Source organism: Anneissia japonica, unplaced genomic scaffold (assembly GCF_011630105.1).
Source record: "Anneissia japonica isolate Jap-2015-1 unplaced genomic scaffold, ASM1163010v1 scaffold287806_len661372_cov189, whole genome shotgun sequence".
NCBI lineage: Eukaryota > Metazoa > Echinodermata > Crinoidea > Comatulida > Comatulidae > Anneissia > Anneissia japonica.
Window position 1 is genome coordinate 66,118 of NW_022743067.1, and position 16,383 is coordinate 82,500.

At 32.5% G+C, this 16,383-nt stretch overlaps 1 protein-coding gene across 2 annotated transcripts in view; it reads left to right on the plus strand.

Annotated features, from left to right (window-relative positions):
* The window catches only part of LOC117119345 (plexin-A4-like), an 84,326-nt gene that overhangs the window by 9,003 nt on the left and 58,940 nt on the right, over nt 1-16,383 (plus strand). For both annotated transcript variants that reach the window (XM_033264134.1, XM_033264133.1), the window contains exons 5-7: nt 12,559-12,676; nt 13,348-13,510; nt 14,866-14,962. In XM_033264134.1, coding sequence (XP_033120025.1) covers nt 12,559-12,676; nt 13,348-13,510; nt 14,866-14,962 — 378 coding nt within the window. The remainder of the gene's footprint in view (nt 1-12,558; nt 12,677-13,347; nt 13,511-14,865; nt 14,963-16,383) is intronic.

A 16,383-nucleotide genomic window follows, 5' to 3' on the forward strand; every position in this document is an offset into this window, starting at 1 on the left:
ATCATTTAGCACTAGTCTCCTGTGTAAACCTTCCTTCTACTGCTCATAATTGCTTTTGATTGATCGCTGTACTTCCATTTTTGTGCTTGGAAGGAACTAAGACAAGTGCTCATTTTCCTTCCCACTGTTGACTTCCTTCACAAGACTGATGAAGTTGTGCTTAATATAAAATTTCTATGATATAATATAATAGGCCTATACTCTTAAATATTCATACACGTGTTCAGTAATACTGTACATTGAAATACACATACATACAAGTATTCATAAAAATGCTGATACATATTCATAAATACATTAGGGACTCATAAGCAAGATGCTTCTAGAGTTTCTACTAATACTACCAAGTAACCATGTAACCATAATAAAGTTTTTATCTTCTTAAACAAATGTTCATAAAACATAACATCAAGGATTTTCCTTCATTGACTGGTAAAGTGGGTAAACAATCCCTCTCATTGACTGAAATCCATTACTCTCTTCAAAGATTTGTTTTCTAGTTTCATTCATAAATGTTTTACGGTTTGTGAATATTTGTTCAGGATTCCCTTTTGTTATTAGTAATTTCATTAGGATTCCATTACTATTCCTGTAGGATTTCCTCAGAGTGGATTCCCCTGATTGGTCAGGAATAGGAGTTCTATTCCCATTCCTTCGGGATGTCTTTAAAGTGACACAAACTGATATAATTAATTTTAATCAGTTTCTAGGTCTGCTGGAGCTTTTCGTCTTTGATTAACTTCTGTCTAGCACTTAGCAACAATCATGATGTTCTTGTTAACTGTTATTTTGTACTATAAATTTGTCAAGAAGCTCACAAGAGAGATAGAGACTAATAACATGGAATTGTAAATCATTCTCCTGGGGATAAATTGTCTTCTTCTATTGACCTTTCCCCTAGGATTAAATGAGTTTATATATTTTGATTGGCTGTTGCTACTGTAGCATTCCTAGGCCCCAAACCTCCCTTTTTGGCCAGTTTATTGCAGTACTAGTATTTTAACATATGTTTATTAAAGAAACAGTTCTGAGTTAAATTTGGCCTATAGGAAACCATATATCTTTCCATTGATCTTCTCTCTAGATTTCAGTGGTTTTTCTCAGAAGGTGAAGGAACCTCCGCCTGTTAATTATATACAAAAGAATAATGTTTATTTGCAATAGCCGGCCTACCGTTGCATCACTGTCATGATGGCAAGGTACATAGATTGGTTTGTACAATGTGGTAAAGTCTTGAGTATAACCTCTATTCCTTCTATAATTTTGGCCACATGGATTGGTCAGGGATGCAGTCTCCTTCATGAGCTTCTCTTCATAAGGTTGGCCAAGTGGATTAGTCCGTACACTGTGAGTCGTTCCTCTACACGATCCTGCTTCCCTAATCTGTAAGATTTGCCAGGTAGATTAATCTTTACACTAGGAGTAAATATAATTCTTCCATGGTAGATTGGTTTGTACACTGGGGTAAAGTCTTGAGTATAACCTCCATCCCTTCTTTAATGTTGGCAAACATGGATTGGTCAGGGATGAAGTCTTCTTCATGAGCTTCTCTTTATAAAGGTTGGCCAAGTAGATTAGTCCATACACTGGGTGTAATGCCCCACATGATCCAGCTTCTTCAATCTGTAAGGTATAGATTGATCTTTACACTGGGAGGATATAGTTATAAGCCTACACTTTCCAATTTATGTTTACAATGTGTCTTTAACAAGCACGCTGGTTGATATGCTGTGAGGCATGGGTCAAGGCAACTGTTTACATTCTAAAAGACATTTTTTTGGTGGAAGTAGCAGCAATATTCTAAGTTGCACTCAGTAACTTGGGAATTTCAGTTAACAGGCAGGGTAGTGGTTGACGAATTTGGGCATTTTAAGGCAATACAACGTAACTTTAAAAAAAAAATAATTAAGAGTTAACATCAACAAAGAGTTTTGCCATGGGACGGCTGTGTTGTAGAAGCTTTGCCTGCCTGGTTAGGAGGCTTTAGCATCGACAATGTGTGATTTAGTGTATCTGAAATTGTAAGCACATTAATGAATTAATATGTGTTACTGAACCATTTCTCCATGAATCTCTTTAAATCAATAGACCGAATTAGCGATCGACGCTGTTCAGCTGTTGTGGGTATTCGAGCCAAAACAAACGCACGAAGATAGGCGATTTACACAGTAATTTAAGAAAATAGCCTTTACTAAAACGTCTCATACACGCTTTGTGTGTAAATTGAGCGTGATTTAAATGTTTATGAATGCAACGTCATCTTTTCTCTACGAATGTGTATACCAAATGTGAAATATAACGAGAATAAATCGTACTATTTTGGGAATAATAATAATAATATGTCGTGTTTGCCTGTGTTACAGCATGGCGTCGGTCGATGAATGTGCTTGTTGCAAAACTCATGAAATGTGTAGTACTTGTAGATTTCAAGGAGAGCTAAGTTATTCAAAATTATTGAATAATGTTCCTAAATTCACGAATCACACCAATAACTTTTGCAGACTGCTCGGAGGTGAACGTTTACAGTCATGCCTCACTCAATCATCACATCCAGCCATGTTGCGTTGTCGGGCGACAAGTGTCAGGGGCCGAGGCCCAGCCTGTAAAAACTCTACGTATATTTAACTTAAATTTACATGAAAATCAAATCAAACGTCTTCTGATGGTTCTATGAACCTTCCTTAACCTACCAATGTTTTAAAAAGTATGTTACGCTTTGGTTTTTTGTTTGTTTTCCTGGACCATACAAAAACTCGCAACGTTTACAGTCATGCCTCACTCAATCATCACATCCAGCCATGTTGCGTTGTCGGGTGACAAGTGTCAGGGGCCGAGGCCCAGCCTGTTAAAAACTCTACGTATATTTAACTTAAATTTACATAAAAATTAAATCAAACGTCTTCTGATGGTTCTATGAACCTTCCTTAACCTACCAATGTTTTAAAAAGTATGTTACACTTTGGTTTTTTGTTTGTTTTCCTGGACCATACAAAAACTCGCAACGTTATAGAATAGGACTTTTAGGCTCTGTTTAGAATTTTATACCCACTTGGACAAATTGTGGTGACGTCATCTTTCGTCGCTAATTCGGTCTATTGTTCCTAATTAAATCTTTCCACTGTCTTATTTGCATTATTCAGTTTTGTTTCATTAATCTATATAAATCCTTTAATATATCCTGTAGGATTTCCTGTCAAATGTTTTTGGCTATTTATATGTTTAGGTATTACAGTAAGTCTGTAATTATCTTTTAATCTTCTGTACAGTATAACTTCCTAGAGGATGATTGGCTGTTATTTAGCCTTATTACATTAACTGTTGTTCATTTATTGACCTTATTTATTGTGGTTATTTTTTAGGCTTTCACATTTTGACTAAAACATGTTTTTTTTTGCAGCCCAGTTGTCACGCCATGCACCATAATTAGTCCACTGCTAATATTTCCACGTAGTTAAAATTTTTCAGATTTTTTTCCCGTCCTAATCTTCAAAATATCAATAACAAAACTATTTCATATGGATTTTATTGGAAATACAAAAAAATATAATATATAGTTTTTAAAAATATGAAGTAATATGCTTCGAGGATTTCAAATGAAAGTTCTAGTAAATATACACCTGGGTGAATGGAAAGACTAGATCTCTTTCAGACCCACAGATTAGTTTTTTTGCCAGGGAAGTGAATTTTGGCATCGGAAATCAGCCTGGATAGACCAGTTTTAAAGATAAAAAAACAAGCTAATCTTAACAGAACATAATAAGAAAATACAATGAATAAAAGACAGAAAAACATCATTAATTTTCAAGAGAACTTCTTGTATAACATTCAGTTCATTAATACTTAAGGCCCAATAAAAAAAAAATTAGTTTATCACCCTCTCTATGGTGGAAAAGTGATAGGGAGGGAGGCATTTTATTAAATTTTATTTTGCTAAAGCCAAATGTCACCCTTGGGTTGTTTGCAGGTGCTTTGATATTCGTAAGTAAAATACATGATTGAGATAATTCAAACAGCTACTTTTTGCTAAGAAATTTTAAAAAATGGGGAAAAAAAACCTTTTTTCCCATTTTTTTAACCTTTTTTTCTCAAAATTTTTTTCCCCAAAAGCATTGAAAGCATGTGGGCAGTGGTGATAAACTAATCTTTTTTTAATGGGCGTAAGTTATTAATACATGAATATTAAAAACAGTCTTTCTACATGCTATAATACCAGGTAGTAATGTTTTTTTAATCATAAATCCAGAAATAATAATGCACTGTGTTTTATTATTGGACTTGGATTTTCCAGAATCATTTTGTTGTTGACCTATGACATAAACTATGTGATTTATTGTCTAATACTGCTATCGATTTAGAATACTGCAGAGCTTAAAATAGAACCGTTTTGCATTATCATTGAATGTCTTAATCATTTCTTATAAATCAAACATGTCATTAACCATAAAGTCATCCACTGGCAGTTATGTTTTATGAATACCAGTAGGTGGGTGTATGAGAGGCTAGTAAATTGCTTGTAATTGTAAGGCCAATAAAAACAATAAAATATTTCTAATTCCAGCCATCATTTTTTATTTTTGGATTGCCCAGAAAATCTGCACATACCGTCGTATTTGCAAATTTTGTGTCTAGGCCTTGATTGACTACATAGTTTTAGGCTAGGACCTAGAGAAAATCAGTTTGTAGCAGAACAAGCCCTTCCAGAAGCTACCTACAGTAACAGTAGTCTGTACCTATTGTAAAATGTGGGTGTAGTATTGGTTGTTCGAATTTATTCTGCTCTACTGTAAGGTTAGTTTACTGAAAAAATTAGGTGTAATATTTTATTCAGACCTGAAATAGTTCTCTTGACACTGTACCATATTATGTTTCATTGTGTGTAAGGTGACAATATTGGCAGTCATTTAAACAAATCTACATTTTTAATCCATGACAAAATATGTTTTTTTTTGTCCTTAATATTTCTAGCAAAATAAAGAAATATTATAACATGCAGGAACCATGACAAATCTGAATTGTTAATTGTTTCTGAAAGCCTGAGGATTGAATTAGTTTATGACCAGAATAATTTATGTGGTGTTGAAAATGAAAACATGATGGTCTCAATTTCAGTTCATCATCCTGGGGCAGTAGTTGCCAGGAACATTATTACACAGTATCTGCCAGTCATTCATGCAGTCATAGTATCATAGTAGAGAGTGGCTTAGCTCAGTTGGTTAAATTTGTGGCAGCCACTGTGTACTGTGTGCGCTGAACCGAGGAGATCTTTTTAGTCCCTGGTTCAATTCCCATTGTTTGTCTCATTGTGTTTCATCTGGAGGGCTGAAATGGATGTTACGATAGCGGATGAGACGTTTAAGCCAACAGTCCCATGTGCGTTATTGCCCATGTGCATGTTAAAAAACATAGCACACTCTTCGGAAAAGAGTAGGGGATTGTCTCCTGGTGTACTGCCAAATCACTCACCAGAAGGACCCACTAGAAATAAGTCGTCTTATGCTTACCACCTACAGTATTTATAATCATTTTAAAATTATTTTCTCAGAGTAGTCATTTATCCTACGCTCAATACATTGAATCACTTTTTTATAAATCGTCAATCAATACATACTGCAAACAAAAACAATATATTAATGGTGATTGTACTGGTTTTCTATTGGAATGAAAAACTGCTGATTAATAGCAATAAATAAAGTGTTCAAGGCAATTCTTAAGATACTTTTGATAAGCTATAAGCCACTAGAGATTCCGTTTTATCAGATATAAATAGTTTTCAAATGTAAAATAAATAGTAATAAATAATTATAATTAATATTATTATGTTATAACGATGAACATATAGTCACTGGAGAATTAAGTGTAATCAGTGCAGGCCACAAATTATGAAATTGAAGCCAGCATGCAATTAGTGGTAAATAGAGCAATTCGTACAAAATTCAAGCTTTAGCGCATCACATGGCCCTGAGTCATATTTTACGAGTTGTTTGTTGTAATCTGCATGTCTTGTACACGATTGATTCCGACTTAAATATCTGATTTAAGATTTGTCTGTATTCTACTACTGCATCTTTGATCATTTATGTTGATAGTGTATTAGAAATGTTTGTATATTATCACCCTTTGTCCATAGTTCCTACTTTTTAGCATTGTGAGACTCCAGTGAGAAAAGAGTACTGAATAAATTAATATGCTCAAGTATTATATTATTATTATTGTTGGTATATTTAATAATAGTTTGGATTTCTTAATTTTCTTTGCCAATGAAATTATTTTTTCATTATTATTATTAGTTTTTATTTTTTAGTCCTTACCTTTTTGAGATCGATAACATTTTCTGAAGTGATAAAGTAAAATAAGTTTCAGATTCTCCACTGTTTTTGTGGAGTAATTTATAGTATTTTGTAATATTGCAAAAAGAAATGTATTCTGAGACATAAATTATAAAATTACAGTATGGAGATTTTTTTTAAAATTAAAAATACTTGTAACTTGTAAAAATAATGTAAGCTGCTAGCTAAATTTATATTATTATTGTATTACTCAGTGGTTCACTTTTTACTTAAATGCCATTTGCAACCATTAATCGCAACATAAAACTAGCCTCACACACACTCTTTTTTTGCCAAATTTCCTGGAAACCATTATAGCACCTGTAGTTTTCAACTGTAATAATGATAATAAACATGCTGCATTTTGAAGACTGATGGTGGCTCAGAAATAGACTGACTGGCCTGATGAAGTGTAAATGGCCCCAAGTGTCTTCAGTTCCAAAATAGAACCATATTTTTACTAATCATAATGTAACACAATTAAACTTTTTTTTTAAGAACACATTTTATAATATCTGAAGGCTGAAATTTCTAAAAAATTGAGAACAAAATAAGAACAAATTGAGGCTGAGGTAAAATATCGAATGAGATTTTTATTTAAAAATACTAGACAAAGCCAAAAAATGTAATCTGTACCTTATGTGACGTAGGTGTGTAATACCATCTATATTACAGTATAGTAGGTGTACCTACCTGTCACTTGGGGTCATTTTTACTGTGGCCTTTATTTTGGGACCTTTTTATCAGTTGCCATTTTTTCCAGGGCCACTTTTACCTACATTCCATTACAGTGTTTACAGCTGTACAATAATGCTTTTCTATGTTTGTTGAAAAGTGTTTGAAATAAGAACAAAATAAGATTATTTTAGGCGTGAAATTGGCCAAAAAAATAAGAACACTGAGCCTTAGCAAAACTTTACTGTTTCTTATAAAGAAAAAATGTATTGCTCATACTGTAGAGCTATCTTAATCCAGTATGAATTAACCTGCGGAGTAGGATTATCTCCATGTATGAACAATAAGGTGACGGTGCAAATTATAACTGAAGGAAATAATAATAAAATTGAACAATCCTGTAGGCTTTAATAATCCATTTTAATCATCTTATATTGTCATTCATTATGAAATTGGTTATTGGTTTATATTCTTTATGAAGTCTGATTGTTGACAGTTTCAACATATTTTTGTGGGTTTTTTTTTTTTGAAAAAAAAAGGATATTTTCTTCAATACAGTTAACAATCCATTGACATTTATTGGTTCACATAATGAAGAAATTTATTATTATTATTATTATTATTATTATTAGCCATTCTTTGACAGAATATTTGGCTACACCAGTGACTAGCATGCCTAGTATGGTATTATGGCTTCAGGTCACACACAACTAGCCTAGTCTAACCAAAAGGCCGAGACCAAAGATCAATAAAATAAAAGCAAATCAAGTCCTAACAGAGACAGAAACCACTCTCCACCACACTGTTTCACCAATTGACATGTTGACAAGGACGCAAAGCCCCGCCCACAAAGTCACAAAAGTCTTGAGACAATGGTGGCTAGACTTACTGAGTTGGCGAAGATTTTTTTTGCTATCAACCTTCTTTAAAAGAAAGAGAATTCAGGGTAGGCGGTATGCAAATGAATCATATATTCATAGTGTTAATCTATTTCATGGAACATGGTGGGGAAATTGTTGTAAAAGCCTCTGTATTTCACTCCCAAATGAAGAGGGGAAAACCGCATTCAGTCAACCTTGTTGTCGGCAAAGGCCAAGTCACTGATGCGCACTGCTCGTGTAAAATCTGGGTATATATAACCAAGCATGGACATCTAGGCCTAGGCTCACGTATGTTTCCCGTTTAAACCAGCTGTCTAAGGAAATTAAAATGTCTAAGAAAAAGTTTTTGATCACGTGACTAAGTGACACTCGCTGATTATTTGGTTTATCTGTCAATCAAATCTCGTCGCGATATTAATTGATCTGAGATCAATTAGCTATTTTATATTGTAACTTTTAAAAATTATTATAGTATTGTAATAATGAATTTGAGATATATCCAATCTTCACTCATGAATGAAATAAGTTTGCCATTTAGAGTTCATTGGTTTTCGTAGATCATCATGATGGTGATACTTTCACAGCTGGTATATTACTAGCTCTGCACAAGTGGCTATCCTAATGTAATAAAAGCTTAATGATAATGTAAAATTTTGTGTAACAGTTTTGGAGAAGAAATGAAGTGGCGTGTATTCCGTTTTGGCAGCTCGCCAACTGACAGGTATCGAGCTGCATCAAAATACAAGGATAATGTCATTGAAAAAAATCATGTCATAATGATAAATATTAAGCATGAATAGACATACATTTTTAAAATGGTTTTATAATGTTATTTAAAATAATAATCTAATTTAAAATAAAAGATAAAATATAATTAAAAAATACTTTTTCATTTTTGAAATGAAAAAAAATACTGCACAAAAGAAAGGCCTATCTAAATAAAATATTTTAAAAATAAAAAAATAAAAATTCTTCTAGTTTATAATGTTTTAAAATTATATATTTAAAAAATAAATAAATGTTCAAATAATAGCCATTTCTTGCATTCGGTAAATTCTCAATTTTAGACTACTACTACTATGTACTACTAGGATGATCCTTTAAATCTATATAAAGTAGTTTTAACGGATAAAGCTTAAGCAAATAAGTGGCGGTACTTAACTGTGTCACAAATATTATATAACTTTTTAGTGTATCCGTCATCCTGAGTCTAGATTATCCTGTTTGAAGTAGTGTAGGGTTTCCTGTTTTCCACTGCGTGTGTACTTATAGTAAATGTCGCATAACAGACATAATATATTATTTTGCTTGCATTTATCCTTCTAATTGTTAAAAATGTAGCTTTCCTGCTCACACCTTGTATACTTTGTTTAGCGAACCTGCAACCCACCAATGATAATGATGATTTCAAATACATTTTTTGGCCAATTAGTGCACCCGCTGCCTCAGGGAAAAATGGAAATTTTAGAAAAAAAATGAAAGGTTTCCTTATTTTTATTATTTTTGTCCGTATGGCAAAAATATTTGCTAAATAAACACAATTTTATTTTTATTTTTTTTCCGCCCTCTTCTGACAGTCTTTAAAAAAATAAGTTCGCAAAACAAGGTATTAAAAAACTCTTGCCTTACTACTCTACTGTATGCTGTAGCCTACGTGCAGTATGTAGTAACTTGTGATATTTTTCAAGCACATTATTGCAGTAGTGCTCAAAAAACTATAACAACCAGACACATCACCACACTGTTTCAAGGCAATTCTAGTTTATAAGCTAGCTGCTCTTTGACTCCATCGATATCTGAGGTTAAAGGTTATGTCCATCTGTCTATTTTTCACATTGGATTGAGGAAGTGGCATCATGAGTCTCTTAAGTCCATCTGCAATATCTCCTTTTCACATATAATTGGGTGTTGGTAGCTTAGTCGGCCATGTGACTAAATACAGTAGATGTAGGATAAAAGCATATGCAGGTCACATTTTCTTTTTCAGCTCAAGGGTAAACTACAAACTACTACTGTATACTGTAATGATTAGAATTTGTTTAATCATTTTTAATCAGTATCCAAGCATTTCTCTTGGTGTATGTTATCCTTATTTTTTTTTAAATTTATTCGGTGTAAAAAAAACATGAAATTACAAACAGCAGCCAATGCTAGAAATGGTTTGTATTTACAATTTAAAAAGACAAATAAAAACTTTCAATGGAAAAAGCATCAATATCGATATTCAAAAACCTATATAAAAATATGATAACGGTTATTATTGCAACAATTATTAAAAATATAAAAATACATAAGAATTGGAAAATCTATATAAATATATAATACAATTATTATTGCGACAATTAAATGGAGAACATAAGTGAATTTGTCAATTAAAATTCTTAAGAATCATTAAATTTGGGAAGAAAAGAAGTTAAAAAATTCTTAGTCTTTGCTACCACCACTGTGCAACTACTATGTACTGAAAAGGTGTTTTTATACTTTATGCAAAATTAATCAATAAGCTAGAGAGTAAGCTTTCCTTGGACAATATGTCTCCCTAGTATTAAAATGTTAATGAAACCCTGTGAAAATCATTTGATTACAGTATGCAAAATTGTGATTGTTGGTGGCATTAACAAAATTGTATATACTGTGTCTGATGATTATTTCGCTTGGCGAGCTAGTGCAGGTATAGAGCCTGTCTATTTTTGAAACACGGCTGCTATTGAACAGGAGGGAGTGTAGGTATATATAATTAAGCTTCTGGAAATACCCACTCCTGTACAACAGCTGCCTTTAGTAAAAGTGTAGGCCTAAGCAAGGTTGGATTGTAAGGTGAAAGGTGTAGGATAGGTTCTACAAACAAAACAGAATCAATCATTTCAGGGCCTAATTGTAGATATATGTTAAATGTACTTTAAAATTTGAGCACTCCTACTACTGTACTAGTGATGTGTTGATAATAAATAGATCTCTAGGTGGTGCAAACTAGAGATGTTGCCATTACTGTTTTCACTGTCATGAGAGCTTAAGTAGACATGGCCCAATACCGCCAAAAACCCCTTGGAGAAGGCTCAGGGGGTGGGGGAGCCCAAGCTCTGACTACTTAGAGATATGAAAGTCCTAATTGATTTGGAGTCTCATAATCTGTAATATTCGCGTAGGAATAATTTTTTTCTTCCATTGAATTGTTTTGAGGTTCACAATAATGTTGAAACAATAGACAATAGACAATGCTTTATTTATCCATTCATGTGGAAATTATGTAAACTCTCTTTAAATGGGGGTCCTGGCTACTCCCACTGGTGGCTGGTGCTACCATTGTTTTTACTACAGTACGTGACCAGAATCATGGCAGTTCTCCAAATCTTCATGTTGTAATATTATTTTACATTCTACCATTTTTTATTGTGGGTTTCTTAATACTAGGTCATCCTTCAGTGTATGGTACTGTGTCTATAAGGCCCTATAAAAAATATTATTAGTTTATCACCCTATCTGGGCAGGAAAAGTGATGAGGGAGGGAGGTTTTTTTTATTTTTTTTTTATTTTGCTAAAGCCAAATATCACCCTTGGGTTGTTTGCTGGTGCATTGATATTCAAAGTAAAACATGATTTAGATAATGCAAGCAATATCTACTAACTATTTAATAAAATAAATCAAAAAAAATTTTCAAAAATTTTTTTTTCCCCCAGTACCATAAAAGACATGCGCGCAAGGGTGATAAACTAATAATTTTTTTTATTGGGCCTAATAATAGGCTTGTGCATTACAACATACCCCATCCATTTCCTCTTCTATTTCCTGATTGTTATCTAAGCAAATAGAACATTTTTTTACTGGTCACTTCTTTTACAACTAATCTCATGAAATAGGAGTCATATGAGGTTAAAAGCCAAAACTAAATTTACCTCAACACGGCAGAGAATTCTCGACGGTTAAATACTGTAGTAAAGATCTGATGTAGTAATGCATTCCTAAATTAGCAGGCTGTCCAATGTTGTGCAAATCCATAATGGACTTATAAACATTGTCTATTATTAAGGTCATTATCTGCCTTCTATACATATCACCCTCATTACCATGGCTGCAGTGTATTTGATAATTAGCATTTCATTTTACTATCTTAACACTAGTGTTAGTGTTTCTATAAATCTAATATAATAATAAGATGATTATATAATATTGAATTAATGTTGTTTTTTTAAAAATTCCTAATTGATGTGATTCAAACACTGCTCTATCTAGTATCATTATTTAACAGTGTTGCTTCACATTCAATCTAATTAGTATGTATAACAATTAATATGTAATAATATGAAATCATTTATGTATTAAAATAAATTTATAAAAATTGTGATAAAAAATATTTTTCCAACTATATAGGTCTATACAAATATAGTAATTTTTCTGCATAGCACTTTAAACTCAATATAAATTGATTATTAATAACAGTGTTCGAATGGGAACTTGATGATGTAAATATAATCATATCAAGCAGAGCCCATGAATGAAAAGTTCTTTTTTCAGTTGTATGAAAAAGGTGTCTCTGGCGGGATTTGATCCTGTAACCTCTCGCTATCGAGGCGAGTATCATACCATTAGACCACGGAAACCTATAAGTACATGTGCAAATCTGTCTCCCCAGGCATTTTGTCTAATACAACTCAACATTAAATGTTATTATTTATAGATGCACTAAATACGATGTCTGTTCCTCTGGTCCGTGGCTCCCTTTCAACGAAGCTGAGTGTGTTTCAATTACTCAAGTCACTCCACCAAGTTTACAGCATAGTCAAGAACCAAAAATGGTAAGCTGACACATGATCACTTTCTTTGAACCCTTTTCTTAAAGTGATTGTATCCCCATACTATAAGGTTGTAAGTTTGATTTTAAGTTTTAACGTATCTTGATTCAAACAGGTATACTGATACTTAAGCTTCATAAGTATATATTAAAGAATTATTGCGCTTTATCTGCTTTAGATGTAATAATATTGTAAATTTCTTCCTCATTAAAGCCTGAACAGTTTGATTTTCTTTATTTTTTTTTACCAGTATGACGGAAGTAAGTGCAAAAATGGAGTTGGTAGGGGTGGAGTGGGTATGGTAGAGAAGGGAGGAAAAATAATAAAATGATCAGCTCAATTAATAATAAAATGTATTAATGTTAATTTGTAACATTACAATAAATAATAATTTAAAGCTAGCTCCGGAAGAAAACAATTTTTGATATGTTGTACAGTACAACTGTTTTTTTCTAAGAAAATGGTAGTTATGCCCCCTTTTCCCCAAGTTTTTAAATTTTCAAAATTCTGTATCTTATCAACAGTCCTAACTTTTTTGTCAAACATCCTCCCCATACCCAAGTCTGGCTTAAATAATTAGCTAATGAATTTTCAATAACATTATCCCAAAAAAAAAAAAAAGAAATTGTTTGAAGTTGTCTCAGTATTGACTAAAAATGTTTTCATTATTTTAGCTGGCTATTCAGGTGCAGAATCTTCCTCCTTTGACCGATGCTGACCAGTACAAATGTATATTCAATAACAATGGCAGGCTTCTAGATGCTGATTTAACAAACCAAACACTTAATTGTCAAAGCCCGGAGTCGGAGGTACTACCACCTATACCGGCAGGAACTGGTAAGAGTATATTGTTTCTTGTGGTTTCTTTACTTTCAAAATCAATGATTGTTTATGTACAGGAAGCTGGACGCATACATTCTCAACAAGCATTTAATGGTGATGATTATGATCTTAAGAAAGGCAGTGCGTATCAATTTCTAAAAGATAATATAATTTGTAAAAGATAATACAATTTCTGTTTTCTCTGTTTTGTGGGAGTCACACTCGCATTTATTTCAAGCAATATCTCTTCAACTTTCCATTTCACAATAAATATTGCACTACAATATAATAATAATGTAATAATAAAAATACTAAACCAGTAATTGTAGTTATAAATTATAAACACAATCTTATACCTAAAATGAAACATGCACATAAATAAACACTTTAAAGAGACTATTATTTCAGTTGCTTAGTTTGATTTTAACACATAATGAGGTTAAACAACGGATTGGGTCACACATGATGAGGTCTCACAATAATGACATATAAATGATATCACATAACTAAGTTCTCTAAACAAGGTATTAAATAAGTCTCCCTAATAATAATGGCAAAAATGTTTATAATGTCATATATTCAAATCATAAGCTAATAATGGTGTTGTAAACTATGAGGTCGCATATAATGAGGTCACCTTAGTTCATGGGGTCAATTACAATGACAATGTAATCATATATAATTTCTCTATAATTGATTATATTTTTACTGTAATTGATTACATAATGTAATTAATTATACTTTCACTGTAATTGATGGGTTGGAATGGGTTCTGTTATGATTTCATAATATTTTTGCAACATAATTTGATTGTCACACATAATGATGTCACACTTGATGAGGTCATAAACAAGGTAAATATTTAAAGCAAAATTATTACCGTCCCACGTGCCACAACTAGATATACGTAACCCTATGGAAAAACCTGTCGTTTGTCGCAACTTCTAATCTTTCACAAGCACCCAAATTTGTTTGAGAATTTTTTTAATTTTCAGGTTTTTTTTAATTTTATAAAAAAAGATATTGAAGAGCATTTTTGCAAAATATCAAAATTATTCAAAAATACTAATCTTAATAATAAACTATCGATTTTGGAATATTTGGTAGCTGTTTTTCAAAATCTGCATGGCTGATGATATCCAATGAAATATCTACAAACTTCACTAATACCCAACCAATTTAGGTCAAATAAACACTGTTTTAAAGAATACATGCAGGATCTAAAAATCGAAAATCACTCATATTTTAATTTTGAAGACAAGCGGCTGATTTTGCCAGAGCCGTTCATTAAAGGCTTCTTTAATTGACATTTAGTTAACCCTGTGTTAATGTAACTGTAGTTTATACTGTGGTTTTTTTTTTTTTTTAAGACCATGTATCAGTGACGCTTTCTATCTTTGCAACGGCAACTGGCGTAGAGTTTGTTGAAACATTATATGATTTCTATGCATGCAACGCTCATCATGGGTAAGTGAGCATCTTGTTTGTTTATATGAAATAACAATAGTGGTTATTCTCTTGATGGCGATTACCATATGAGAAGTAGACTAAATCAAAACATTTACCTGTTTTCCATACAATTCATAAAAAGTTTAGATATGTTTCAAGGGGTTTTTTTTTTTGTTTTTATTACAGTTCAGTATTTAAGGTTTGTTTTTTTTTCTGATGTCAAACTGTTTTATAATTATATGCATGAGTTATGTTTTAATAGTGATACCGGAAATTAAAATAAAATACCTTTTCCATATAGTTGATACTTAATATTTTATTTGAAAACATGACTATAAATAGGTTTGCAACTACGTTGTGAAATTTAATATTTAATAATACATACATGTGATCTTCCTTTTCTACATTGTAAAGATAATGTCAAATACCTGTTCATCAGCACTGAACTGGTGTACTGTTAGTCTTGTTTTTCATTTGATTGTGCAATGCTAGGTGTTATGATAGGAAAGTCTACATGCTGGAATCACTAGAGCATCTGTGAATTACGATCACACTGGCTATGCAGTGATGGATAGTTTCACAGCATAGGTTGCTTCTTGTTATCAGCTTCAAAGTTTAGATGGGAGCAATTTTATGGCTTATATTTTGTACGATGCATTTTAATTCACATTTGAAGTCTGACTACCAACTTCCTTTAGCTGGTGCCAAATATTTGCTACTGAAAATTATTATTATTAATGACTTTGGTTTGCCTAATGTTTAAATATCTTAATCCAGGGGTCACGATAGTACCGCCTAGTAGTTATAGGAAGATTTATGGCAAACAGTTAATTCGTTTGTCAGTTGTTATTGTTAGATTATGCATGTACCTGTAAATATATTTGTGGTGATCCAATATCATTAATGACAATGTGCTTGTAATTTGATTTTAATTTGGATTCTTAATCTTAACGTTGATTATAATACATCCATGCGCTCTTTGATTTACAGGATAGCTATTAAGAAGCTTTCGTTTGCACGATTTGGTGGGACGTACAAATTTAATGTTACCAAACTAAAAAAGTTATTTGCGCATGCGAGAACTTTAAATTCCCTTCGGCGCATGGATTCTATGACAATTTGACCAAAATCTACGTAGAGAATGTAGGATGGTCATAAATGCTTGAATCTGTTCAAGTGTCGCATCTGCCCAAATCAAAAGTTCCCTATTATCTTGGAGCGTTAAGCGTAGCACTTGAGGTTTAAGCTCTTGAATTTATAGTCAGCTCAGTGGTTCAGACCACTCGCTGTTCATTCGCTTGTGTCCTCAGTGTTCTCCATCCACGAGACTTTGGGTGACCGGCGGTAGCATGCAAATGCTTCATTTCATATATAAGATTGTTTTTAAGTTCATGCATGACTAGTTAATTAGCTCCCAGGGAGTGATGGAAGCTGTATAT